General features: G+C 42.7%; 1 protein-coding gene across 4 annotated transcripts in view; it reads right to left on the bottom strand.

Annotated features, from left to right (window-relative positions):
• Positions 1-26,793, bottom strand: part of ckap5 (cytoskeleton associated protein 5) — a 198,148-nt gene that overhangs the window by 75,535 nt on the left and 95,820 nt on the right. For all 4 annotated transcript variants that reach the window (XM_068046465.1, XM_068046466.1, XM_068046467.1 and 1 more), the window contains 4 exons: positions 24,791-24,994; positions 22,991-23,126; positions 20,034-20,227; positions 9,430-9,596 (listed from right to left, as the gene is read on the bottom strand). In XM_068046465.1, coding sequence (XP_067902566.1) covers positions 9,430-9,596; positions 20,034-20,227; positions 22,991-23,126; positions 24,791-24,994 — 701 coding nt within the window. The remainder of the gene's footprint in view (positions 1-9,429; positions 9,597-20,033; positions 20,228-22,990; positions 23,127-24,790; positions 24,995-26,793) is intronic.

Here is a 26,793-nt window from a genome sequence, read left to right as displayed (position 1 = left end):
ATGAAAGCAGAGCTAGCTAAAGTGAACTGGCAAATTAGGTTAAGGGATAGGTCAATAGAGATGCAGTGGCAGACATTTAAGGGGATATTTTAGAACACACAGAATAGATACATTTCAACGAGAAAGAAGAATTCCAAAAGGTGGGACCCGCCATCCATGGTTAACTAAAACAGTTAAAGATAGTATCAAACTTAAAGAAAAAGCCTATAATTGTGCAAAAATGGGAGGCAAGTCAGAAGATTGGACAGAATATAAAAAACAGCAAAGGAGGACTAAAAGATTGATAAAGGAAGGTACGAGAGAAAGCTAGCTAGAAATATAAAGACATAGTATGAGTTTCTATAGATATTTTAAAAAGAGTCAACGAAGTGAGTGTTGGTCCTATAAAAAAATGGGTCTGGGGAATTAATAATGGATAATAAGGAGATGGCAGATGAATTGAACAGATATTTTGCATCGGTCTTCACTATTGAGGATAGAAATAACATCCCAGTATCAGCTGCAAGTCAGGAAATGGAAGGGACGGAGGAACTCAAGAAAATTACAATCAACAGGGAAGTGGTACTGAACAAATTGTTGGAGCTGCGGGTTGAGAAGTCCTCTTGGACTTCATCCTAGGGTGTTAAAAGTAATGGCTAGAGAGATAGTTGATGCGTTAGTTTTAATTTTCCAAAATTCCCTAGAATCGGGGAAGGTTCCGTTAGATTGGAAAATAGCAAATGTGACTCCTTTATTCACAAACGAAAGCAGGAAACTACAGGCCTGTTAGCTTAAATCTGTCTTAGGGAAAATGTTAGAAGCTATTAAAGATGTTACAGCAGGGCATTTAGAAAAATTCAAGGTAATCAGGCAGACTCAACATGGTTTTGTGAAAGAGAAATCATGTTTAACCAATTTATTGGAGTTCTTTGAGGGAGTTACATGTGCTGTGGATAAACGGGAACCAGTGGATATATTGCACTTAGATTTCCAGAAGGCATTTGATAAGGTGCCACATCAAAGGTTAATGCAGAAAATAAAAGCTGATAGTGTAGGGGGTAACATATTGGCATGGATAGAAGATTGGTTAACTAACAGGAAACAGAGTGTCAGTATAAATGGGTCATTTTCTGGTTGGCAAGATGTAATGACTGGTGTGCCACAGGGATCTGTGCTCGGGCCTGAACTTTTTACAATTTATATAAATGACTTAGATGAAGGGACCGAAGGTATGGTTGCTAAATTTGCTGATGACACAAAGATAGGTGGGAAAGTAAGTTGTGACGAGGACATAACGAGGCTACAAAGGGATATAGATAGGTTAAGTGAGTGGGCAAAGACCTGGCAAATGGAGTATAATGTGGGAAAGTGGGAAATTGCCCACTTTGGCAGGAAGAATAAATAAAGCATATTATCTAAATGGTGGGAGATTGCAGAGTTTGGAGATGCAGAGGGATGTCCTCGTGGATGAATCGCAAAAGCTTAGTATGCAGGTAAGCACGTAGTTAGGAAAGCTAATAGAATGTTATCGTTTCTCGCGAGGGGAATCGAATACAAAAATAGGGAGGTTATGCTTCAGCTATACAGGGCATTGGTGAGACCACAGCTGAAGTACTGTGTACAGTACTGGTCTCCTTATTCAAGGAAGGATGTAAATGCATTGGAGGCAGGACAGAGAAGGTTACAAGAATAATACCTGGAATGGGTGGGCTATCTTATGAGGAAAGATTGGACCGGCTAGACATGTATCCACTGGAATTTAGAATAAGAGGGGTCTTGACAGGGTGGACGTGGAAAGGATGTTTCCCCTTGTGGGAGAATCTACAACTAGGGGTCACTGTTTAAAAATAAGGTGTCACCCATTCAAAACAGAGATGAGGAGAAATGTTTTCTTTGAGGGTCGTGAGTCTTTGGAATTCTCTTCCTCAAAAGGCAGTGGAAGCAGAGTCTTTGAATATTTTTAAGGCAACGGTAGATAGATTCCTGATAAGCAAGGGGGTGGAAGGTTATCGGGGGTAGGTGGAAATGTGGAGTAATTAGTTCAGCCATGAACTTGCTCCTAATTCGTATGTTCATATAGCATGGCAAGCATGGCAAGCAATCAACAGTTTCTGTTAAGGAAATTAGCAAGGGGTGGGGGTGGGTTTGAGGGAGAAAAAGAGGCTCAACTCAAGATAAAAAGTTACCTTTCTATTGAAAATGTATTCCAATGGCAAATCAAGTTTTGTTTAAAATGGCAGTTAACAGTGAGCAAGGATACCTTTAGACCTATACTAGAGTACTGGGTTATCATGGAATTTCATTTTTAAAAAACTAGAGTGATGACGGGAAATGTAAAGAAAGATTAAGTCTTGATACTTACTGTTAAATTCAATACTTCTGTAAAGTATCAAACACTAGCAAAATGCCTTACCTGCACAGGCAGTAGTCACCACTGAAAATTGGAGAATTTGCAACTTTAATGAGGACACACAAAAGATTCTGGGAAACTAGATGACCACTGGTTGGACTATTCAGTTACATATGAATGATGAATGAGAGAAGCAATGAATAAAAGTGGCAAGATAGTTCAGTTCAACAAAAACAAAATGCCTTCTCGATAAAGTCGGTACAATAAAGAACGCCTGGATTATTAAAACTACATTGGGTAACTGGGCACATCTTGTAGAGACCGGTAAATGCCGAAATACCCACTGACTAGAAGACAGATCTGGGATTCAGAAGGAACCCCATTTAAAACCATTACAAAATAAGGACAGGAACTCAACAAAATTAATGTAAACAAAATAACAGTAATGGAGAAATTAATGGCACTAAAGAGCGACAAATCCCCAGGACCAGATGGCTTGCCAGGTTTTAAATAAGGGCGGCACAGTGGTTAGCACCGCAGCCTCACAGCTCCAGGGACCAGGGTTCAATTCTGGGTACTGCCTGTGCGGAGTTTGCAAGTTCTCCCTGTGACCGCGTGGGTTTCCTCCGGGTGCTCCAGTTTCCTCCCACCGCCAGAGACTTGCAGGTGATAGGTAAATTGGCCATTGTAAATTGCCCCTAGTGTAGGTAGGTGGTAGGGAATATGGGATTACTGTAGGGTTAGTATAAATGGGTGGTTCTTGGTCGGCACAGACTCGGTGGGCCGCAGGGCCCGTTTCAGTGCTGTATCTCTAAATAAAAAATAACACCTTACAGATGTCCTAGTTATAACCTTCCGAAGTACTCTCAATTCAGGAACTGTTCCTCTAGATTGGAAAATTGCTGTGTCATTCTGCTGGTAAAGAAAGGTGACAGAGGGAAACCAGGAAAATTTTAGACCCGTTATCCTCGAATCTGTTTTGGGAAATTGCTAGAGTCTATAATTGAGGATAGGGTGACTTAAATTTTCAGCTATTCAGATAAAGCCAACATGAATTTGTAAAGACAAGGTCATGCTCGATGGACCCGAATGAAGTTTTTGAAGAGGCGACTGAAAGTAGTGGACAAGACCTATTGATATTTATACGGACTTCCAGGAGACGTTTGATAAAGTTGTTCATGTGAGACTGCAAGCTAATGTTGAGCTCCATGGAACTGAAGGCAAGTTATTGGCCTAGTTAGCAAACTGGCCAACAGGAAGGAAACAAAGCACGGATAATGAGCAGATACTCGAATTGGCAGGATGTGCCTGCAAAGATCTGTGTTGGGGCCCTCAACTATTCAGTGTATTCATCTTCAATGATGGGATAGAAAGTCACAATCCAAATTTGCCAATGACACAAAGATAAGCAGTACTGTAAGTAGTGTAGACGGAAATGTGACGTTATCAACAGATATTGATAGATTAAGTGGATGTGCAAAACTGTGGCAAATGGATTTCAATGACTTCAGAACCAGAGGACACCGATTTAAGGGTGAGTGACGAAAGGAGCAACAGCAACATGAGGAAAAACTTTTACGCAGTGAGTGGTTAGGATCTGGAATGCACTGTCTGAGTTTGATGGAGGCAGACTCAAATAGAGATCTTCAAAAGAACTGGATAATTAACCGAAGAGAAAAGATTTGCAGTGCTACAGGAAAAAGGCAGGGAAGTGGGACTTGCCGAGTTGCTATTAGAGAGCGGGCACAGACATGACAGGCCAAATGGCCTCCTGTATTGTAACCATTCTATGATTCTATGAAATCTGAGGTCATCCACTTTGAACCCAAAAAGGATAGAACAGGATATTTTCTAAATGGTGTATAGCTAGAAACATTGGAGGGCCAAAGAGACCTGGGGATCCAGGTACAGATTAAACTGTCATGAACAAACAGAAAATAATCAAAGGTTAATGAAATTATGGTTTTTATATCTAGAGGACAGGAATAAAAGGGGATTGAAGCCATGCTTCAGCTATACAAAGCCCTGGTTAAGCCACACCTGCAGTACCGGGAGCAGTTCGGAGTACTACACCTTAGCAAGAATATATTGGCCTTGGAGAGCAGCGTAGATTTACCAAAATAGCTGAACTCGAAGGGTTAAGCTACAAACAGAGATTACACAAAATAAGGTTGTATTCTCTGAAATTAAGATTAAGAGGTGACTTCATTGAATTTTGAGATATGAAGGGTAACAGTTTCTCCCAGTCTACCAATGGGGGAGTCTAGGGCAAGGAGGCATAGACAAAAAAGAGAGAGATCCGGACCTTTCAGAAGTGAAGCTAGGAAACACTTTGGGGCAAAGGCAGGTTTGCAAACATTGGACCATTGTTTAAAAAGGGTGCGAGGGACAGGCCAAATAATTATAGGTCGGTCAGTCTGACCTCAGTGGTGGGTAAATTGTTAGAATCTATTCTGAGGGACAGGATAAACTGCCACTTAGAAAGGCACAAACTAATCAGGGATAGTCAGCATAGGTTTGTTAAGGGAAGTTCATGTCTTACTAACTTAATTGAGTTTTTTGAGGAAGTAACGAGGATTGATGAGGGAAGTGCAGTGGATGTGGTCTACATGGATTTCAATAAGGCATCTGACAAGTTCCCACATGGCAGACTGGTCATTAAAATGAAAGCCCATGGATGCAGGGGTATGTGGCAGGTTGGATCCAGAATCGACTCAGGGCCAGGAAACAGAAAATAGGAGTAGGCCATTCAGCCCTTTGGGCCTGCTCCGCCATTCAAAAAAAAATCATGGCTGATCGTCTAATTCAGTCCCCTGTTCCTGCCTTCTCCCCATATCCCTTGATCCCTTTGGCATTAATGTATCTATCTCCTTCTTGACTATATTTAATGACTTGGCCTCCACTGCCTTCTGCGGTAGAGAATTCCACAGGTTCACCAGCCTCTAAGTGAAGAAATTTCTCATCCCGGTTCTAAATGGCATACGCTGTATCCTGAGACCCCTAGTTCTGGACTTCCCAGCCATCGGGAACATCCTCTCTGCATCTAGCTTGTCTAGTTCTGTTAGAATTTTATAGGTTTCTATGAGATCCCCTCTCATTCTTCTAAACTCTAGTGAATATAGGCCTAGTCGACCCAATCTCTCATCATACGCCAATCCTGCCATCCCAGGAATCAGCCTAGTAAATCTTCTTTGCACTCCCTCCATAGCAAGAATATTCTTCCTCAGATAACACGACCAAAACTGCACACAATACTCCAGATATGGTCTCACCAAGGCCCTGTCTAACTGCAGTAAGATATCCTTGCTCCTGTATTCAAATCCTCTTGCAATGAAGGCCAGCACAGCATTCACCTTCCTAACTGCTTGCTGCACCAGAATGCTTACTTTCAGCGACTGGTGTACAAGGAGACCCAAGTCTCATTGCATCTCCCCCTTTCTCAATCTGTCACCAGATAATAATCTGCCTTTCTGTTTTTACAACCAAAGTGGATAACTTGACATTTATCCACATTATACTGCATCTGCCATGCATTTGCCCACTCACCCAACTTGTCCAAATCACATTGGAGCTTCTTTGCATCCTCTTCACAGCTCACATTCCCCCCCAGCTTTGTGTCGTCTGCAAACTTGGAAATGTTACATTTAGTTCCCTCACCCAAGTCATTAATATATATTGTGAATAGCTGGGACCCAAGCACTGATCCCCACGCTACCCCAATAGTCACTGCCTGCCACCCAGAAAAAGACCCGTTTATTCCTACTCTCGGTTTCCTGTCGGTCAACCAATTCTAAATCCATGCCAGTATAATACCCCCAATCCCACGTGCTTTAATTTTGCACACTAACCTCTTATGTGGGACCTTATCAAAAGCCTTCTGAAAATTCAAATTATCTATTCTACTAGTTACATCCTCAAAATAACTCCAGTAGATTTGATCAGCATGATTTCCCTTTTGTAAATCCATGCTGACTTTGTCCAATCCCGTTTATGCTTTCCAGGTGTTCTGCTATCACATCCTTCATAATAGACTCTAGCATTTTCCTCATTACTGATGTACAGCTAACTGGTCTGTAATTCCCTATTTTTTCTTGCCCTCCTTTTTTAAATAGTGGGGTTACATTTGACACCCTCAAATCTGCAGGAGCTGCTCCAGAGTCTATAGAATTTTGGAAGAGGACCACCAATGCATCCACTATTTCCAGGGCCACTTCCTTTAGTACTCTGGGATATAGATTATCAGGCCCTAGGGATTTGTCAGCCTTTAACCGCATTAATTTCCCTAGCACTATTTTTTTTTTACTATAACTGATTTCCTTCAGTTTCTCCCTCTCATTAGACCCTTGGTTCCCTAACACTTCTGGGAAGTTATTTGTGTCCTCTTTTGTGAAGACAGAACCAAAGTATGTGTTTAATTGCTCTGCCATTTCTTTGTTCCAATTTCCCCCGTTTCTGACTGTAAGGGACCTTCATTTGTCTTCACTAATCTTTTCCTCTTCACATATTTATAGAAGCTTTTACAGTCAGTTTTTAAATGTTCCCCGCAAGTTTACTCTCATACTCTATTTCCCCCAGCTTAATCAACCTCTTTGTCCTCCTTTGCCGAATTCTAAACTGCTCCCAATCCATAGACGCTGCTTTTTCTGGCAATTTTATATGCCTCCTCTTTGGATCTAATACTATCCCTAATTTCTTTTGTAAGCCACGATTGAGCCACCTTTCCGGTTTTATTTTTGTGCCAGACAGGAATGAATAATTGTTGTAATTCATTCGCACATTCTTTAAATATTATCCATTGCCTATCCACCATCAACCCTTTTAGTAAAGTTCCCCAATCTAACAAAGCCAACTCACGCCTCACTTTCGTAGTTTCCTTTATTTAGATTCAGGACCTAGTTTCGGATTTAACTACTTCACTCTCCACCTTAATGAAGAATTCTGTCATGTTATGATCGCTCCTCCCCAAGGGACCCCGCACAAGAAGATTGTTAATTCATCCTTTCTTATTGCACAATATCCAATTTAGGATAGCCTGTTCTCTAGTTGGTTCCTCAACGTATTGGTCTAAAAAACCGTCACATACACACTACAGGAAATCCTCCCCCACAGTACTATTGCTAATTTAGTTTGACCAATCTAGATGTAGATTAAAGTCACATATGCTTACAGTTGTACCCTTATTGCATACATCTCTAATTTCCTGTTTAATGCCATCCCTTACATTTCCACTACTGTTTGGGGGCCTACAGACAACCCCCACCAATGTTTTCTGCCCCTTGGTATTTCTTAACTCCACCCATACAGATTCCACATCATGATTTTCTGAGCCAATATCCTTCCTTGCTATTGCATCGATTTCCTCCTTTACTAAATGCTACCCCACCTCCTTTCCCTTTTTGCCCGTCCTTCCTAAATACTAAATACCCCTGGATGTTCAGTTCCCATCCTCGGTCACCCTGCAGCCATGTCTCCGTAATCGCAACTATATCATAACCGTTTATATCTATTTGCACTGTTAATTCATCTACCTTATTGCGAATGCTCTGCGCATTAAGACACAATGACTTCAGACTTGTCTCTTTAACATTGTTAGTCATTTTAGCTCTATTTTGCACGATAGCCCCATTTGTTTCTCGTCCTTGTTTTCTTTGCCTTCCACTTTTGCTTACCTTACAAAGGGTAGTAGTCGACGGATGTTTTTGTGAATGGAAAGCTATTTCCACTGGCGTTCCACAGGGCTCAGTGTTGGGTCCTTTGCTGTTTGTGGTATATATTAATGACTTGTACTTAAATGTGGGAGGCATGATTGGGAAATTTGCCGATGACACAAAAATTGGCCGTGTAGATAGTGGATAGCCGTAGACGCCAGAAAGATATCAATGGTTCGGTTGAGTGGGCAGAAAAGTGGCAAATGGAATTCAATCCAGATATGTGAGGTAATGCATTTGGGAAGGGCAAATAAAGCAAGGGAATACACAATAAACAAGAGGATATTGAGAGGAGTAGAAGAAGTGAGACCTTGGAGTGCATGTCCACAGGTCCCTGAAGGTGGCAGGACAGGTAGATAAGAGTGGTGAAGGCAGCACATGGAATGCTTTCCTTTATTGGCCAAGGTACAGAATTCAAAGCAGGGATGTAATGCTGGAACTGCATAAAACGCTGGTTAGGCCACAGTTGGAGTATTGTGTACAGTTCTTGTCACCACATTACAGGAAGGACATAATTGCTCTGGAAAAAGTACAGAGGAGATTTACAAGAATGTTGTTGGGGCTTGAAAGTTGCAGCTATGAGAAAAGATTGGACAGGCTACAGCTGTTTCCCTTAGAACAAAGGAGGCTGAGGGGTGGCTTAATAGAGGTGTACAAAATTATGAGGGGCCTAGATAGAATAGACAGGAAGGACTGGTTTCCCCTAGCAAAGAGGTCAATTACCAGGAGGCACAGATTTAAGGTGATTGGCAGAAGGATTAGAGGGGACATGAGGAAAACCCTTTTCACCCTGGAATTCACTGCCAGGAATGGTGGATGAGGCATAAACCCTCAATTCTTTTAAAAGGTGCCTAGACATGCACCTGAAGTGCTGCGGCCAGCAAGGCTACGAACCAGGTGCTGGAAAATGGGATTAGATTGGGCGGCTAGTTTTCTCGGCCGGCATGGACACGACGGGCTGAATGGCCTCTTTCTGTGCCATAATTTTCTATGGTTTCTTTGGTTCTAAATGGAGTTAGGTCACAGATCAGCCATGATCTAACTGCAAGCAGAAAAGACTCAAGGGGCTAATTGGCCTACTTCTGTTCCTATGACACCCACATAATAGAACAATCGCTCTTCTTAACTATTGTCAATGTTGCAAAGAGAATCAATAGCTTCAGAGTAAATTCTAAACACTAAGCAAGAATTTGGATCACATCTGATGAATCATAGGTCAAATAACAGAACTGTGGCTACCATTCTACAGAGAAAAAAGCCCTTTAGAATTAAAGAGCAAACTTTAAGATCTATTGACCTTAAATCACACTTGTTACTAATCATCCCATTACTCAGTCTGATTGAGATGGTGCAAACACTATTTAGATTACACAGTAGCCATTGTAAACGTACTTCAATTTGGATGGCACTTCCTCACAGCCCTTGCGTGGCACAGCAGCATTTGGATTTAGTCCCTGTGTCCGGGTCTTCTCTTCCACTTGTTTTGTAGATACTGTTGAGGATTTCTTAGCAGATCGTTTGATTCTTTCCTCTAACATGCTCATCTCTTTCTCGGAGAGCTAGGATTAAAGAGAGTTGAAGTCCAAGAAAAAAGATCCAGTCAATTCCATAATGTTTCCCTTGCTATAGCCTTATTCTTAAATGTCCAGATTACTATCTTTTTATATTTCTAGTTAGCTTTCTCTTGTACTTAATTTTTCCCAACTTACTAATCTTTTAGTCATTCTTTGCTATTTTTTTTAAACTATTTTGTCCAATCTTCCGACCTGCTACCCATCTGTGTGCAATTATATGCTTTTTCTTTAAGTTTGATACCATGTTTAATTTTTTTCGTTCACCACGGATGGTTGGCCCTCCCCTTGGAGTTTTTTTCTCATTGAAATGTATCTATTTTAATGTATTCTGAAATATCCCCTGAAACGACTGCCACTGCATCTCTATTAAGCTATCCCTGAACCTACTTTGCCAGTTTACTTTATCTAGCTCTGCTTTCATGCCCTCATAATTGCCCTCATTTACGTTTAAAATACTAGTCTTGGATGACGCTTCTCTCCCTCAAACTGAATGCAAAATTCAATCATAATCGCTGCTGCCTCGGGGCACCTTCACTATGAGGTCATTAATTAATCCCATCTTGTTGCACAATACCAGGTCTAATATAGTCTGCTCCCTGGTTGGCTCCAGAACTGGCTATTCCAAGAAACTATCCAAAAAACATTCTATGTACTCCTCATCTAGGCTACCTTTGCCCATCTGATTTTTCCAGTCTATATGTAGATTAAAATCCCCCACGATTATCACCATACCTTTCTGACAATCACCCATTATTTCTTCATTTATACCCTGTCCTACTATGTGATTACTGTTAGGGGGCATGTACACACTCCCACTTCTTGCCTTTACCAATTCTCATCTCTACCCAAACTGCTCCTACATCCTTGTCTTCTGAACTCAGGGTCATCCCTCTCTATTGCACTCATAACATGAATTAACAGAACTACCCCTCCACCTTTTCCTAGCTTCCTGTCCTTCCTAAGTTTCATGTACCCTTCAATATTCAGGTCCCAATCTATTTCATCCTGCAGTCATATCTCTGTAATGGCCATCAGACTGCACTTATTTATTTTTATTTGCACCATCAGTTCATCTGATTTGTTTCAAATGCTCTGTGCATTCAGATAGACAGCCTTTAGTTTTGTCCTTTTATTATTTTTGTAACCTCTAGCCTTGTCTGCTGATTACTCTTCAATGTGACATTAACTTGTCTATCTAGTTACAAATGTTTTGATTATTCACATACATTTAGCACCTTCAATTTTAACTTACTATTTTTCCTGGATGCTACATTAACAGCCTGTATTTACATAACACCTTGGTATGTTTTATTACATTAAAGGCGATATATAAATACAAGTTGTTGATAGGACCTTATTCTTTATGCCCTATTACCCAGATTGAATTGTCCCTTCTTGAAACACCCTGCTTAATTTTACCCAAAAATCACTGCTTTGCTTGGCAACCTTGACTTCTCCCTTCAGAGTTATAAATTTACTCTTACTCAAATACTCCCTCCCCCTTACGTTTAACGTCCTGTCTACTACCCTAGATATTCGATTCAGCAAGATACTGGATCCAGACAAGTTTAAGACGAGTCTGTCACAATGGAAGAGCTCCCTCTTTCCCAAGTACTTGCACTAGTGCGCCATGAATTGAAATGGATGTCTCCCACAAGACTTTCAGACACGCATTTAAATCGCTGCTTGCACTGATGCCAATTTGCACATCGCTCAGGTTGTAATCCAGGGTCCCTAGCTCCCTCAAACTCCCTCAGCTAGTACGACATTCCTAGTTCTACCCATAATATTGCTCCCTATGTGGACAGGAACTGGATCTTCCCCTTCTCCAAATTTCTCCCCAACCACAAGGAGATGCCCTTAATTCCAATAAGTAGGCAAATACAGCTATCTTATCCCTCAACTATATGATCCCCTACCACATTCCTTTTTTTCCCCCCCACTGACTGGCTTCTTGCACCATGGTGTCATGGTCAATTTGCCCATCTTCCCTGCAGTTTTTGTTCTCTTCCACACTGGTAGTAAGAACCTTGTGTCTGTTGGACAATGGCAATGGCTCCTCCTCCACTGCCTCTGCAATCCCTTTACCTGCCCAAGTCGCAGTAACACATGCCTGTCCCTGGCCACTAACCAAATCTCAACTACTAGCCAAGCCAAGCGGTACGACTGCGTCCAGGGTAAAAAATGTCCAAGTAACTCTTATCCTCTTTGATGCATTGCAACGTCGACACCTCAGACTCCAGCTCCATAACTCCAAGCTGCAGTTCAAGTTGCAGCCACTTACTGCAGATGTGGTTGATTGGGATCACACTGCTCTCCAAAATTCCACATGTAGCGCATGAGCTAAAGCACAAGAAATAGGAACGGGGGTAGGCCATACAGCCCCCTTGAGCCTGCTCTGCTATTTAAGATGATCATGGCTGATCTGATCTTGGTCTCAATTCCACTTTCCTACCTGTTCCCCAGAACAGTCGGCACCCCTCGAGTTTAAGAATCTATCTCAGCCTTGAATATATTCAATGACTCAGTCTGCAAAGCTCTACGGGGCAGTCGATTTCAAAGATACACAATCTTCAGAAGAAATTCCTCCTCATCTCAGTATTAAATGGGCAACCCCTTATTCTGAAACTATGCCCTCAAGTTCTAAATTCCCCCAAGAGGGAAATATCCTCTCAGGATCTGTCCTGTCAAGTCCCCTCAGAATCTTGTGTTTCAATAAGATTACCTCTCATTCTTCGAAATTCTTACAAGTCCATAATCAACCTGGTGAACCTTCTCTGAACTGCCCCATTGCAAGTATATTCCATCAAAGAACAAAGAAAATTACAGCACAGGAACAGGCCCTTCGGCCCTCCAAGCCTGCGCCGATCCAGATCCTCTATCTAAACATGACGCCTATTTTCTAAGGGTCTGTATCTCTTTACTTCCTGCCCATTCATGTATCTGTCTAGATACATCTTAGAAGAAGCTATCGTGCCCGCGTCTACCACCTCCGCTGGTAACGCGTTCCAGGCACCCACCACCCTCTGCGTAAAGAACTTTCCACGCATATCCCCCCTAAACTTTTCCCCTCTCACTTTGAACTCGTGACCCCTAGTAATTGAATCCCCCACTCTGGGAAAAAGCTTCTTGCTATCCAACCTGTCTATACCTCTCATGATTTTGTACACCTCAATCAGGTCCCCCCTCAACCTCCGTCTTTCTAATGAAAATAATCCTAATCTACTCAACCTCTCTTCATAGCTAGCGCCCTCCATACCAGGCAACATCCTGGTGAACCTCCTCTGCACCCTCTCCAAAGCATCCACATCCTTTTGGTAATGTGGCGACCAGAACTGCACGCAGTATTCCAAATGTGGCCGAACCAAAGTCCCATACAACTGTAACATGACCTGCCAACTCTTGTACTCAATACCCCGTCCGATGAAGGAAAGCATGCCGTATGCCTTCTTGACCACTCTATTGACCTGCGTTGCCATCTTCAGGGAACAATGGACCTGAACACCCAAATCTCTCTGTATATCAATTTTCCCCAGGACTTTTCCATTTACTGTATAGTTCACTCTTGAATTGGATCTTCCAAAATGCATCACCTCGCATTTGCCCTGATTGAACTCCATCTGCCATTTCTCTGCCCAACTCTCCAGTCTATCTATATTCTGCTGTATTCTCTGACAGTCCCCTTCACTATCTGCCACTCCACCAATCTTAGTGTCGTCTGCAAACTTGCTAATCAGACCGCCTATACTTTCCTCCAAATCATTTATGTATATCACAAACAACAGTGGTCCCAGCACGGATCCCTGTGGAACACCACAGGTCACACGTCTCCATTTTGAGAAACTCCCTTCCACTACTACTCTCGGTCTCCTGTTGCCCAGCTAGTTCTTTATCCATCTAGCTAGTACACCCTGGACCCCATGCGACTTCACTTTCTCCATCAGCCTACCATGGGGAACCTTATCAAACGCCTTACTGAAGTCCATGTACATGACATCTACAGCCCTTCCCTCATCAATCAACTTTGTCACTTCCTCAAAGAATTCTATGAAGTTGGTAAGACATGACCTTCCCTGCACAAACCCATGTTGCCTATCACTGATAAGCCCATTTTCTTCCAAATGGCAATAGATCCTATCCCTCAGTAACTTCTCCAGCAGCTTCCCTACCACTGACGTCAGGCTCACCGGTCTATAATTACCTGGATTATCCCTGCTATCCTTCTTAAACAAGGGGACAACATTAGCAATTCTCCAGTCCTCCGGGACCTCACCCGTGTTTAAGGATGCTGCAAAGATATCTGTTAAGGCCCCAGCTATTTCCTCTCTCGCTTCCCACAGTAACCTGGGATAGATCCCATCCGGACCTGGGGACTTGTCCACCTTAATGCTTTTTAGAATACCCAACACTTCCTCCCTCCTTATGCCGACTTGACCTAGAGTAATCAAACATCTGTCCCTAACCTCAACATCCTTCATGTCCCTCTCCTCGGTGAATACCGATGCAAAGTACTCGTTTAGAATCTCACCCATTTTCTCTGACTCCACGCATAACTTTCCTCCTTTGTCCTTGAGTGGGCCAATCCTTTCTCTAGTTACCCTCTTGCTCCTTATATATATATGAAGAAAAGGCTTTGGGATTTTCCTTAACCCTGTTTGCTAAAGATATTTCATGACCCCTTTTAGCCCTCTTAATTCCTCATTTCAGATTGGTCCTACATTCCCGATATTCTTTCAAAGCTTCGTCTTTCTTCAGCCACCTAGACCTTATGTATGCTTCCTTTTTCCTCTTAGCTAGTCTCACAATTTCACCGGTCATCCATGGTTCCCTAATCTTGCCATTTCTATCCCTCAGTTTCACAGGAACATGTCTCTCCTGCACGCTAATCAACCTCTCTTTAAAAGCCTCCCACATATCACATGTGGATTTACCTTCAAACAGCTGCTCCCAATCTACATTCCCCAGCTCCTGCCGAATTTTGGTATAGTTGGCTTTCCCCCAATTTAGCACTCTTCCGTTAGGACCACTCTCGTCTTTGTCCATGAGTATTTTAAAGCTTACGGAATTGTGATCACTATTCCCAAAGTAGTCCCCTACTGAAACTTCAACCACCTGGCCGGGCTCATTCCCCAACACCAGGTCCAGTATGGCCCCTTCCTGAGTTGGACTATTTACATACTGCTCTAGAAAACCCTCCTGGATGCTCCTGACAAATTCTGCTCCATCTAGACCTCTAACACTAAGTGAATCCCAGTCAATGTTGGGAAAATTAAAATCTCCTATCACCACCACCCTGTTGCTCCTACATCTTTCCATAATCTGTTTACATATTTGTACCTCTATCTCAAGCTCGCTGTTGGGAGGCCTGTAGTACAGCCCAAACATTGTTACCGCACCCTTCCTATTTCTGAGTTCTGCCCATATTGCCTCACTGCTCGAGTCCTCCATAGTGCCCTCCTTCAGCACAGCTGTGATATCCTCTTTGACCAGTAATGCAATCTTACATAAGGAGACCAAAACTGTATGTACTACTGTAGGTGTGGTCTCACCAACACCATGTACAGTTGTGGCAAGACTTGCTTTTTAATAATCCACCCCCGCTGACCCCAACCCATTGCAATAAAGGCCAACATGCCATTTGCCTTTAAAATTACTTGCTGTACCCATATGCTATCAAAGAACAGTACAGCACAGCATGGGAACAGGCCATTCGGCCCTCCAAGCCTGCGCCGATCTTGATGCCTGCCTAAACTAAAACCTTCTGCACTTCCGGGGTCCGTATCCCTCTATTCCCATCCTCTTCATGTATTTGTCAAGATGCCTCTTAAACGTCTCTATGGTACCTGCTTCCACCACATCCCCCGGCAACAAGTTCCAGACACTCACCACCTTCTGTGTAAAGAACTCGCCTCGCACATCCCCTCTAAACTTTGCCCCTCTCACCTTAAACCTATGTCCCCTAGTAACTGACTCTTCCACCCTGGGTAAAAGCTTCTGACTATCCACTCTGTCCATGCCGCTTATAACTTTGTAAACCTCTATCATGTCGCCCCTCCACCTCCGTCGTTCCAGTGAAAACAATCCGAGTTTATCCAACCTCTCCTCATAGCTAATACCCTCCAGACCAGGCAACATCCTGGTAAACCTCTTCTGTACCCTCTCCAAAGCCTCCACGTCCTTCTGGTAGTGTGGCGACCAGAATTGCACGCAATATTCTAAGTGTGGCCTAACTAAAGTTCTGTACAGCTGCAGCAGGACTTGCCTATTTTTATACTCTATGCCCCGACCGATGAAGGCAAGCATGCCATATTATGCCTTCTTGACTACCTTATCCACCTGCGTTGCCACTTTCAGTGACCTGTGGACCTGTACGCCCAGATCTCTCTGCCTGTCAATACTCCTAAGGGTTCTGCCATTTACTGTATACTTCCCACCTGCATTAGACCTTCCAAAATGCATTACCTCACATTTGTCTGAATTAAACTCCATCTGCCATTTCTCCGCCCAAGTCTCCAACCGATCTATATCCTGCTGTATCCTCTGACAATCCTCATCACTGTCCGTAAACTTACTAATCAGACCAGCTACATTTTCCTCCAAATCATTTATATATACTACAAACAGCAAAGGTCCCAGCATTGATCCCTGCGGAACTAGTCACATCCCTCCATTCAGAAAAGCACCCTTCCACTGCTACCCTCTGTCTTCTATGACAGAGCCAGTTCTGTATCCATCTTGCCAGCTCCCCTCTGATCCCTTGTGACTTCACCTTTTGTATCAGTCTGCCATGAGGGACCTTGTCAAAGGCTTTACTGAAGTCCATATCAGTAACATCCACTGCCCTTCCTTCATCAATCATCTTTGTCACTTCCTCAAAAAACTCAATCAAATTAGTGAGACACGACCTCCCCTTCACAAAACCATGCTGCCTCTCGCTAATAAGTCCATTTGTTTCCAAATGGGAGTAAATCCTGTCCCGAAGAATCCTCTCTAATAATTTCCCTACCACTGACGTAGGCTCACCGGCCTATAATTTCCTGGATTATCCTTGCTACCCTTCTTAAACAAAGGAACAACATTGGCTATTCTCCAGTCCTCTGGGACCTCACCTGTAGCCAATGAGGATGCAAAGATTTCTGTCAAGGCCCCAGCAATTTCTTCCCTTGCCTCCCTCAGTATTCTGGGGTAGATCCCATCAGGCCCTGGGGACTTATCTACCTTAATGCTTTGCAAGACACCCAACACCTCCTCCTTTTTGATAATGAGATGACTGAGGCCATCTACACTACCTTCCCTATGCTCATCATCCACCAAGTCCTTCTCCTTGGTGAATACTGATGCAAAGTACTCATTTAGTACCTCGCCCATTTCCTCTGGCTCCACACACAGATTCCCATCCCTGTCCTTGAGTGGGCCAACACTTTCCCTGGTTACCCTCTTGCTCTTTAGATACGTATAAAAAGCCGTGGGATTTTCCTTAATCCTGTTTGCCAATGACTTCTCATAACCCCTTTTAGCCCTCCTGACTCCTTGCTTAAGTTCCTTCCTACTGTCTTTATACTCCTCAAGGGATTCGTCTGTTCCTAGCCTTCCAGCCCTTATGAATGCTTCCTTTTTCATTTTGACGAGGCTCACAATATCCCACGTTATCCAAGGTTCCCGAAACTTGCCAAACTTATCCTTCTTCCTCAATGTCCCCAATCTAAATTCTTCAGTACCTGCCTAATATTGTTATAATTAGCCTTCCCCCAATTTAGCACCTTCACCCGAGGACTACTCTTATCCTTATCCACAAGTACCTTAAAACTTATGGAATTATGGTCACTGTTCCCGAAATGCTCCCCTACTGAAACTTCGACCACCTGGCCGGGCTCATTCCCCAATACCAGGTCCAGTATGGCCCCATCCCTAGTTGGCCTATGTACGTATTGTTTCAAGAAGCCCTCCTGGATGCTTACAAATTCTGCCCCATCCAAGCCCCTAGCACTAAGCTTTATGTTTAATGTGCAGGGACACCCGGATACCTCTCTACTGCAGCATTCGGTCATGTCTCTCCATGTAAATATTTTGCTTTTTTGTTCTTCCTACAGAAGTGGATCACCTCATTTTCTCACGGCATCTGCCAAATTTCTGCCCACTTAACCTATCTATGCCCCTTTGCAGACTCAGTCCTCCTCATAATTTGCATTCCCACCTATGAGCAGAAAATTCAGCTCCAATACACTCAGTCCCTTCATTTAAGTCACTCATACAGATTGCAAATAGTCAAGGCCCCAGCACTGATCCTTGTGGCACCAAACAAACTAGTTACAGTTGAAAATGGCCCATTTATCCTGACTGTTTTCTGTTAGCATGGATTGGTTAACTAATATATTTACCCAACACCACAAGCTCTTATCTTATGCAGTAACCTTTTTTGTGGTGCCTTATCAAATGCCTTTTGGAAATCCAAACACAAAACACCTACTGGTTCCCCTTTATCCACCCTGCTTGTTACATCCTCAAAGTACTCTTGAAATTTGTCAAACACTATTTCCCTTTCATAAAACCATGTTGACCCTGCTTGATTATATTACTATTTTCGAAATGTCCTATTTCCATAAAATGGATTCCAGTATTTTCTCAATGACAGGCGTTAGGGTAACTGGCCTGGCCTATCCTGCTTTCTCTCCCTCCTTTCTTGAATAGGAGTGTTACATTTGAGGTTTTTCAATCCACTGTGACCTTACCAGAAACTAGGGAATTTTGGAAGATTACAATCAGTGTACCCACCATCGCTGCAGCCATTTCTTTTAAGACCCTAGAATGCAGGCCATCAGGTCCAGGGTACTTGCCAGCCTTTAGTCCCATTAAGTTTTCCTCGTACTTTTTCGGTAGTGATATTGATTTAAATTCCTCCCTCCCCTTTGTCCCTGATTTTCTATTACTGGGATGCTTTTAGTGACTTCTATCATGAAGATAGAAAATATTTGTTCAAAATCTCTACCATTTCCAGCTGCCACAGCAACACTAAACACAAATGAATTAGCCTTCCACTCCATTTGCAAAGTGCTACATAAGCAATGAATTATTTTAACATCTGGAGGACTTTAGGCATTATAATATGTATGAATTGGTGCACAATTTTATTCTTTTATTAATCCTTCCTGCATCCTTACCTTGGCATAACTCCACAGATTGTTCATATGCACACAGGAATGGCCAGAACATGAAAAGACTATTTTGGTTTATCTTGGTTACCCATCAACCCCCATCAATTTTCTCTTGGTCCCATTCAACTCTTGATTAAAGGGGTTATTCAACAGACTAGTTAATATTCAGTTTGGTCTATTCCACATATTTACTACTATATAGCCAACAGGGCTAGAAACTTGAGATCTTGTAGCTTGTTGCGCTATCAAGCTGTTAAAAAGTACAGAAAAATTGGAAAATATTAAAAATATGCCAATGAAGAGTTGGATTGTAATCACTGCTCAACACAGTCAAGCATGAAGAGTGTTGAAAATTGTACAGGAGGAGTGCAGGATGGAGCCAACACGGATCGATGGAGATTTCTGGCATACTCCAACTAAAGTAGACAGCTTAGGCTGGGAGTAATGAGGTCCTTTCAGTACATAGCATGCTAGTGGCGGTGACTGACAGTGACCATCCAAGTGTACAAGTTGCACCATAATCAGATACAACAGGTTAAAGATGCAGGATACAAGAGATGGTATAATGTCAACCAAAAAAAAAACGACCGCAATTTAGCCAGGCGGGGGATTGGTGGTGGAGGTAGATCATTGATCAGTTAAAAAAGATTGGAACTGGGAATAAGTCTGTGTTCCAGTGTACCTATCTGGAGCTAAATAGATATGGTGCAGTAATCAGATGGAGCATGCAGTTAGCAGATCTGAAGGTGTATGGGGATACAGAGTTAAAATTAAACAAGAAACGTGAAAAATGCTGAAAACAAATATTGGCTGAATGTAGGCATATGAAGTAGATGGATCAAGTGCAGGGTCAGGGATTTGAGAGATGGGTGGGGAGACTCAATGCTGGGAATGAGAAGAGAAGATTAAGAGAATTAAGGGTTACAGAAGACAGAGGTGGACTGCTAATTATCATATTGCTGTTTTGGAAGAATGTATCCTGGGGATTCTCTGTCTCAGTTGTGCCCCCCAGATAATTAGTGTAGCAAGGGTCAAAACCTCAATTGCTGTAACTTCTGATGGGAGCAAGTACTCACGAAGGATAGTGTACATAATAACCGCTCTCCACTACTTTGAAAAAAAAAATTGCTTTCATTTTGAAATAAGTTTCCACAACACTGCATCATTCACTTTCACTTTGTTTTTGTTTCTACTTTCTGCACATAATAGCAGTATAAGCTATTAACCAGACATGAGTCTTGGCTCACTCCTGCAAAAAAAAAACACTTACATTCCCAATCAATTTAAAAACTTGATCTCCACAGATGTTGTAGACAGTAACCACTGTATTTAAGGCAGCATTACGGACAGATGTATCTCTGTCTCCAATCTGACTTGCAATTTCTTTGAGCGCTTTGGCTGGAGTTGGCTGGCAAACATTCAAATCATACACTTCAATTAAAGCACCCAGCTCTTCCAAACATTCTGGAAAAAAAAACAGCAGTTAAGCAAAAAAATTAAATATGATTTACACGTGCTGCTAAGCTTCAAGTATTCCAAATGCCCATGATCACCCTCTGGGACTGTAACTTCCTGTGCCAGTAATTTAAGAGACTGAACCTTTCAAGATTCACTAGTTTAAGTCAATTTAAATAAAGTGGACCAACAACCACAAAAGGCACCTAATTTATTTTTTTTGGGAGGGGAGGGGGGGCAGGGCAGGGTGTGAACATGAAAATAATTTTGGCAAGGATAGTCTTCCTCACCTCCCTTTCCACACGACATGAATATCAAATAAACTGCCAACACTCCAGGTTCAAGGAGACTTTATTTTCTGTTCATGGGATGAGTGTGTCACTGGCTAGGCCAGCATTTGTTGCCCATCCCCAATTGCCCTTGAGAAGGTGCTGGTGAGCCAAGTTCTTGAACTGCTGTAGTCCATCTGGTGCAGGTACACCCACAGTGCTGCTAGGGAGGGAGTTCCAGGATTTGACCCAGCTACAGTGAAGGAACAGCGATATAGTTCCAACTCAGCATGTTGTGGGGCTTGGAGGAGAACTTGCAGGTGGTGGCGTTACCATCAACCTGCTGCCCTTGTTCTTCTACTTAGAGGTCGTGGGTTTGGTATGTGCTGTGCAAGGCGCCTTGGCAAGTTGCTGCAGTACATCTTGTAGATGGTACACACTGCTGCCACTTTGTGCCAATGGTGGAGGGAGTGAGCATTTAAGATAGTGGATAGAGTGCCGATCAAGCGAGCAGCTTTGTCCTGGATGGTGTCAAGTTTCCTGACTGTTGTTGGAGCTGCACTCATTCAGGAAAGTGGAGAGTATTCCATCTTACGCCTGACTTGTGGCTGTAGATGGAGGACAGGCTTTGGGAAGTCAGTAGATGAGTTACTCGTCATAGAATTCCCAGCCTCTGACCTGCTCTTGCAACCACATTATTTATACGGCTGGTCCAGCTAAGTTTCTGGTCAATAGTAAACTCCCAGAATGTTGATGGGTAATGCTGTTGAACATTAAGGGGAGATGGTTATTGCGTGGCACTTATGTGACATGCATGTTACTTACCACTCATCAGCCCAAACCTGAAGGTTGTCCAGGTCTTGTTGCATGTAGGAACATAGTCCTTCAGTATTGGAGAAGTCACAAATGGTGCTGAACACTGCAATCAGCGAACATCCGCGCTTCTGACCTTATGATGGAGGGAAGGTCATTAATGAAGCAGCTGAAGATGGTTGGGCCGAGGACACTACTGAGGGAACTCCTGCAGTGCTGTCCTGGGGTTGAGATGATTGACCTCCAACAATTGCAACCATCTTCCTTTGATCCAGGAATGAGACTAACCAGTTAGAGCTCCCACCCCACGATTCCCATTGACTTCAATTTTGCTACCTCTCCTTAATACCACACTCGGTCAAATACTGCTTTGATGCCAAGGGCAATCACACTCACCTCACCTCTGGAATTCAGCTTTTCTGTCCATGTTTGGATGAAGACTGTAATGAGGTTTGGAGCCGAATGCCTCTGGAAGCATCCTAACTGAGTAAGTGCTGCTACAGAGAGCTGTTGATGACACCTTCCATCACACTGCTGATGGTTGAGTAGACCGAATGGCCAGATTGGATTTGTCCTATTACCATCCTGCTTTTTGTGGACAGAAAACAGCTGGGCAATTTTCCACATGGTCAGGTAGATGCCAGCCTTGTAGATGTACTGGAACAGCTTGGCTAGGGGTGCAGCTAGTCCTGGAGCACAAGTCTTCAGTACTACAGCTGGGATGTTGTTAAGACCCATAGCTTTTGCTGTATCCAGCGCCTTCAACTATTTCTTGATATTATGTGGAGTGAATCAAATTGGCTGAAGACTAGCATCTGTGATGGTGGGGACCTCAGGAAGATAGAGAGTTGGATCATCCACTCAGCACTTCTGGCTGATGATGGTTGCAAATGCTTCAGCCGTGTATTTTGCACAATGTGCTGGTCACCCCCATCATTGACGATGGGGGTGTTTGTGCAGCCTCCTCCACCTCTTCAGTTTTTAATTGTCCACTACGAATCATGACTATATATGGCAGGACTGCAGAGCTTTGATCTGATTGGTTGGTTGAGAGATTGCTTTGCTCTACTGCAAGTAATCCTGTGTTGTAGTTTAACCAAACTGGCACATTTTTAGGTATACCTGGTGCTGCTCCCAGCATGCTCTCCTGCATTCCTTTATGAACCACACTGACGCCCTGGCTTGATGGTAATGGTAGACTGAGGGATATGCCAGATTAAGAGAATGCAGATTGTGGTTGAAAACAATTCTGCTGCTGCTGTTTGTCCACAGCACCTCACTGATGCCCAGTTTTGAGCTGCTAGATCTGTTCTGAATCTATCCCATTTAGCACAGTGGTAGTGCCACAAAAAATAATGGAGTGTGCCCTCTGAAGACTGGGCTTTGTCGCCACAAGGACTATGCGGTGGTCACTCCTACCAATGTTGTCATGGACAATTACATCTGCCACAGGTTGATTAGTGAGGGTGAGGTCAAGTAGGTTTTTCCCCTCTTGTTGGATTTATTTCACCAGCTGCCACAGACCCAGTCTAGCAGACATGTTCTTCAGGACTTGGCCACCTCTGTCAGTAGCGATGCTACCAAGCCACACTTGATGGTTTCTGGCATCCGTGAGCCTACAATCAGTTTCATGGAGGGGAAATTAGCTTAAAATAAAACTGTCTTCAGTAAAATGCATGATATAACTCACCCGCTCGTTGTTTTGAGTTTTTCGATTTCAGTCCTTCCATAATAAAACTAAACATTTTACTAGCTGGATAGACCTTGCACATAATGTTCAGAATGGTTCGAACATCTTTACGAATGACATCTTTTGGCTCGCCAACCTAAAATTTAAAAAAAAGATTATCCACAGGTTATTCCTCCATCTCGCTGATCTAAAAGTGCAAGTAGCCGACTGTTCAACTCCATGCACCTCTAGGTTTAACTAGGAGAGCTAAAGATGGTGAATTTTCAGAATGAAATATTTGGTTTCAACCAGTTCTATAGGTGAAAAGGAACCAGTTGACTTTCAGTTTCTCTAAGCCTTTAAAAATGAAAAAAATATTTCTGACGATGCTTTTGAGAGCAAAAACCACCATCTTAAATTCGACAGCAAATTCTCAGCTCACCCTTATTCTGAAAAATTGCCACAAAATCGATCTCCTCCTACCCCCAGCTGTTGGTTGAATTTGTCCCTGCCCTCCACATTCAGCATCACACACTGCTTCATAGTTGACCAGAAAAACGAAGTAACTTTCAACGTATGGGATGGAAAAATAACTCCCTTCTTTGTTATGCATCTTACTACAGTGATACAAGCTGAAACGGTTTGTTCCAATTGATAACATATGTTGTTTCTTCAACAAAAGTGCTACACCAACCATGACTTCAAATCATAAGGAGTTCCATTTCTTTGAATTGATTAAGAACCTTCTCCACTAGTTTGTCCCTTAATATCTATAGAGGTTGTCCTTAAAGATGTTCAGCTTCTCTTGTTATTTTAAAGAACTGACAGCTGATGAGTACTGCATTCTTGCTCCAATAACTCTGGTTCGAGCCAGACTACTTTAGTTTCACCTATATAATCTCATTATGAACCAATTTTTCTGGTTAATTTTTTTTTAATGATTCATTCACAAGATGACGGTGTTACTGGCAAGGCCAGAATTTATTGCCCATCCCTAATTGCCTTCATGAAGGTGGAGGTGAGCTACCTTCTTGAACTGCTGCAGTTCGCATGGTGAAGGTACTCCCACAGTGCTGTCAGGCAGGGAGTCCCAGGATTTTGATTCAGCGATGAAGGTATAGCAACATATTCAAGTCAGCATGGAGTGTGATGTTCCCATATGTCTGCTACCCTTATCCATTTGGCAGCTGAGGTCCTGGATTTGGGAGGTTCTGTCGAAGAAGCATAGCCAAGTTGTTGCAGCACATCTTTTAGATGATACACTGCAGCCATGGTACACTGGTGCTGGAGGGAGTAAAATGTTTAAGTGTGGTGGATGGGGTGCATTGCCCCAGCTGGTGTCGAGCTTCTTCAATGTTGTCGCAGCTGCACTCATCCAGTTAAGTGGAGAATGGTCATCACAATCCTGACCTTGAAGATGGTGGAAAGACTTTAGGGAGTTGGGAGGTGAGTCTTTCACCACAGAATACCCAGTCTCCTGACCTGCCCTCGTAATCACAGTGTGGTTGACCAATTTAAGTTTCTGGTCAATGATCATTGCCAGAATCTTGCCAGTGGGACCTCAGTGATGATAATGCCATTGAACATCAAACTGAGGTGGTCAGACGCTCCTGTTGGAGGTGGTCATTACCACGCAAGTGTCAGGCACAAATGTTACTTGCCTTTTCAGTCCAAACCTAGATGTTGTCCAGGTCTTACTACATGTGGGCATGGACTACATTATCTGACAATATTATGAAGCTTTATTCTACATCACTACTTTAGTCAATGCCTACCTTCACTTAAAGATTTATTCCATTTAAAAAGTACACAGTAATTTACCTTGTTAATTAGATATGGGATAAACGTAGATGCTTCATTTTCAGTTAAATGATAATCTTCTTTGCTCAGCACTGTAAATATTAGTTTCAAGTACTCCAGGACTTTCATCAGTACAGTTGTGTTGGTGTCAAAAAACCGTAGGGTCAGCCACTTCAGAATAAGATCCAGGCAAGCAACAGTCCCCTCTGTTTCACTTTCCAAATGCTGAGAGAAAAGAAGTTACATTTTATGCAACATTTACTTCAGGATGATCCTGTTCCTTTGATTTTTCCAAACTGAAAGAAACATTATGCACAGTTAATCCTCTGAAAGTCCAAAACAATTTCTTCTAAAACCAAGTAGCTTGCTGCCTCCTGAAACCCTCCGTTACCATACATGTTTACCAAGTTTGGCCAAGATTTTTTTTTGAATGCTGGTGCTCAAGGGAGAAAAGTCAATACTCAATATAATACAAGCTTTCAAATTCAGTACAGGATATTCAAATAAAATACTTTTTTTTTTAAAAACACCACCGAATTATTGGGTCAGAATTTACTGTAATAAGTGAGGCTAACAGTGCTTTTTATGCACAAACAGCAGCAACTTCAGGTGAACGCAAGCGCACAGTTAAGTGAGAAAATCCAGAAGTTGTCAGAGAAGTGCAAAAATGGCATTTTGCTGTCTGGCTCCCCCATTCAAATATATTGAACAGCATAAAGTTCCTGTATTTGCATGATAGGTATGAACTAACCATAAAGTATGGACATGCCCACTTCAGTCAAAGTACCTTTTTAACAACACAAGTCAATTATTGTTAAACAACCTCTCTGGCAATGGAAATTAGTGTTTACAAGTATGAGTCTCAGGCCTTTAGCTTAATTGCAGCTGGAGATATTTACTTTCAAAGTTAACTTTTTGTCCTTTTTTCTCAATCCAATCTTTCTTTCCCTATTCTGCTTTCTGTACCTGATTTGACACTGAATTTACTATTTCATCTTATATAGTCATTGAGTCATTACAGCACAGGGGCAGCCATTTGGCCCATCATGTCCATGCCAGCTCTCTGTAGAGCAATCCAGTCAGTCCAGTTCCCCTGCTCCATCCCCATAGCCCTGCAAGCTTATTGCCCTCAAGTGCCAACACAGGAACATAGGAACAGGAGTAGGCCATTCAGCCCCTCGAGCCTGTCCCGCCATTCAATGAGATCATGCCTGATCTGCAGCCTAACTCCATATACCTGCCTTTGGCCCATATCCCTCAATATCTTTGCTTAACAAAAATCTATCTATCTCAGATTTAAAATTAACAACTATTCTCGCTTCAACTGCTGTTTGTGGGAAAGAGTTCCAAACCTCTACCACCCTTTGCATGAAGAAGTGCTTCCTAACATCTCTCCTAAACGGTCTAGTCTTAATTTTTAGACTATACCCCGTAGTTTTAGAATCTCCAACCAGTGGAAATAGTTTATCTTTACTTAGCCTGTCTTTTCCTGTTAATATCTTGAAGACTTCAATCAGATCACCCCTTAACCTTCTAAATTCTAGCGAAAACAGGCCTAATTTGTGTAATCTCCTCGTAACTTAACCCCTGTAGTCCAGCTTTCATTCTTGTAAACCTACGTTGCACTCCCTCCAAGGCCAATATATCCTTCCTAAGGTGTGGTGCCCAGAACCGCTCACAGTACTCCAAGTGGGGTCTGCCCATCTAATTTCCTTTTGAAATCACTGATCATCTCCCCTTCCACCCTTGTAGGCAGTGAATTCCAGGTCATTACCACTCACTGCATAAAAATGTTCTTCCTCACATCCTCCCCATCACCCCCCGAATCTCTTGCTCAAAACCTTAAATCTATGTCCCCTAGTCCTTATGCCATCAGTTAACGGGAACAGCTTTTCTTTGTCTACCGTACCTAAACCTGTCATAATCTTGCACGTCTATCAGATTTCCTCTCAACCTCCTTTGCTCGAAGGAGAACAGCCCAGCTTCTTCAACCTAACCTTTTAACTAAAATCCCTCATCGTTGG

Source organism: Heterodontus francisci, chromosome 14, assembly GCF_036365525.1.
Source record: "Heterodontus francisci isolate sHetFra1 chromosome 14, sHetFra1.hap1, whole genome shotgun sequence".
Lineage (NCBI taxonomy): Eukaryota > Metazoa > Chordata > Chondrichthyes > Heterodontiformes > Heterodontidae > Heterodontus > Heterodontus francisci.
This window is presented reverse-complemented; position numbering and strand designations above follow the sequence as displayed.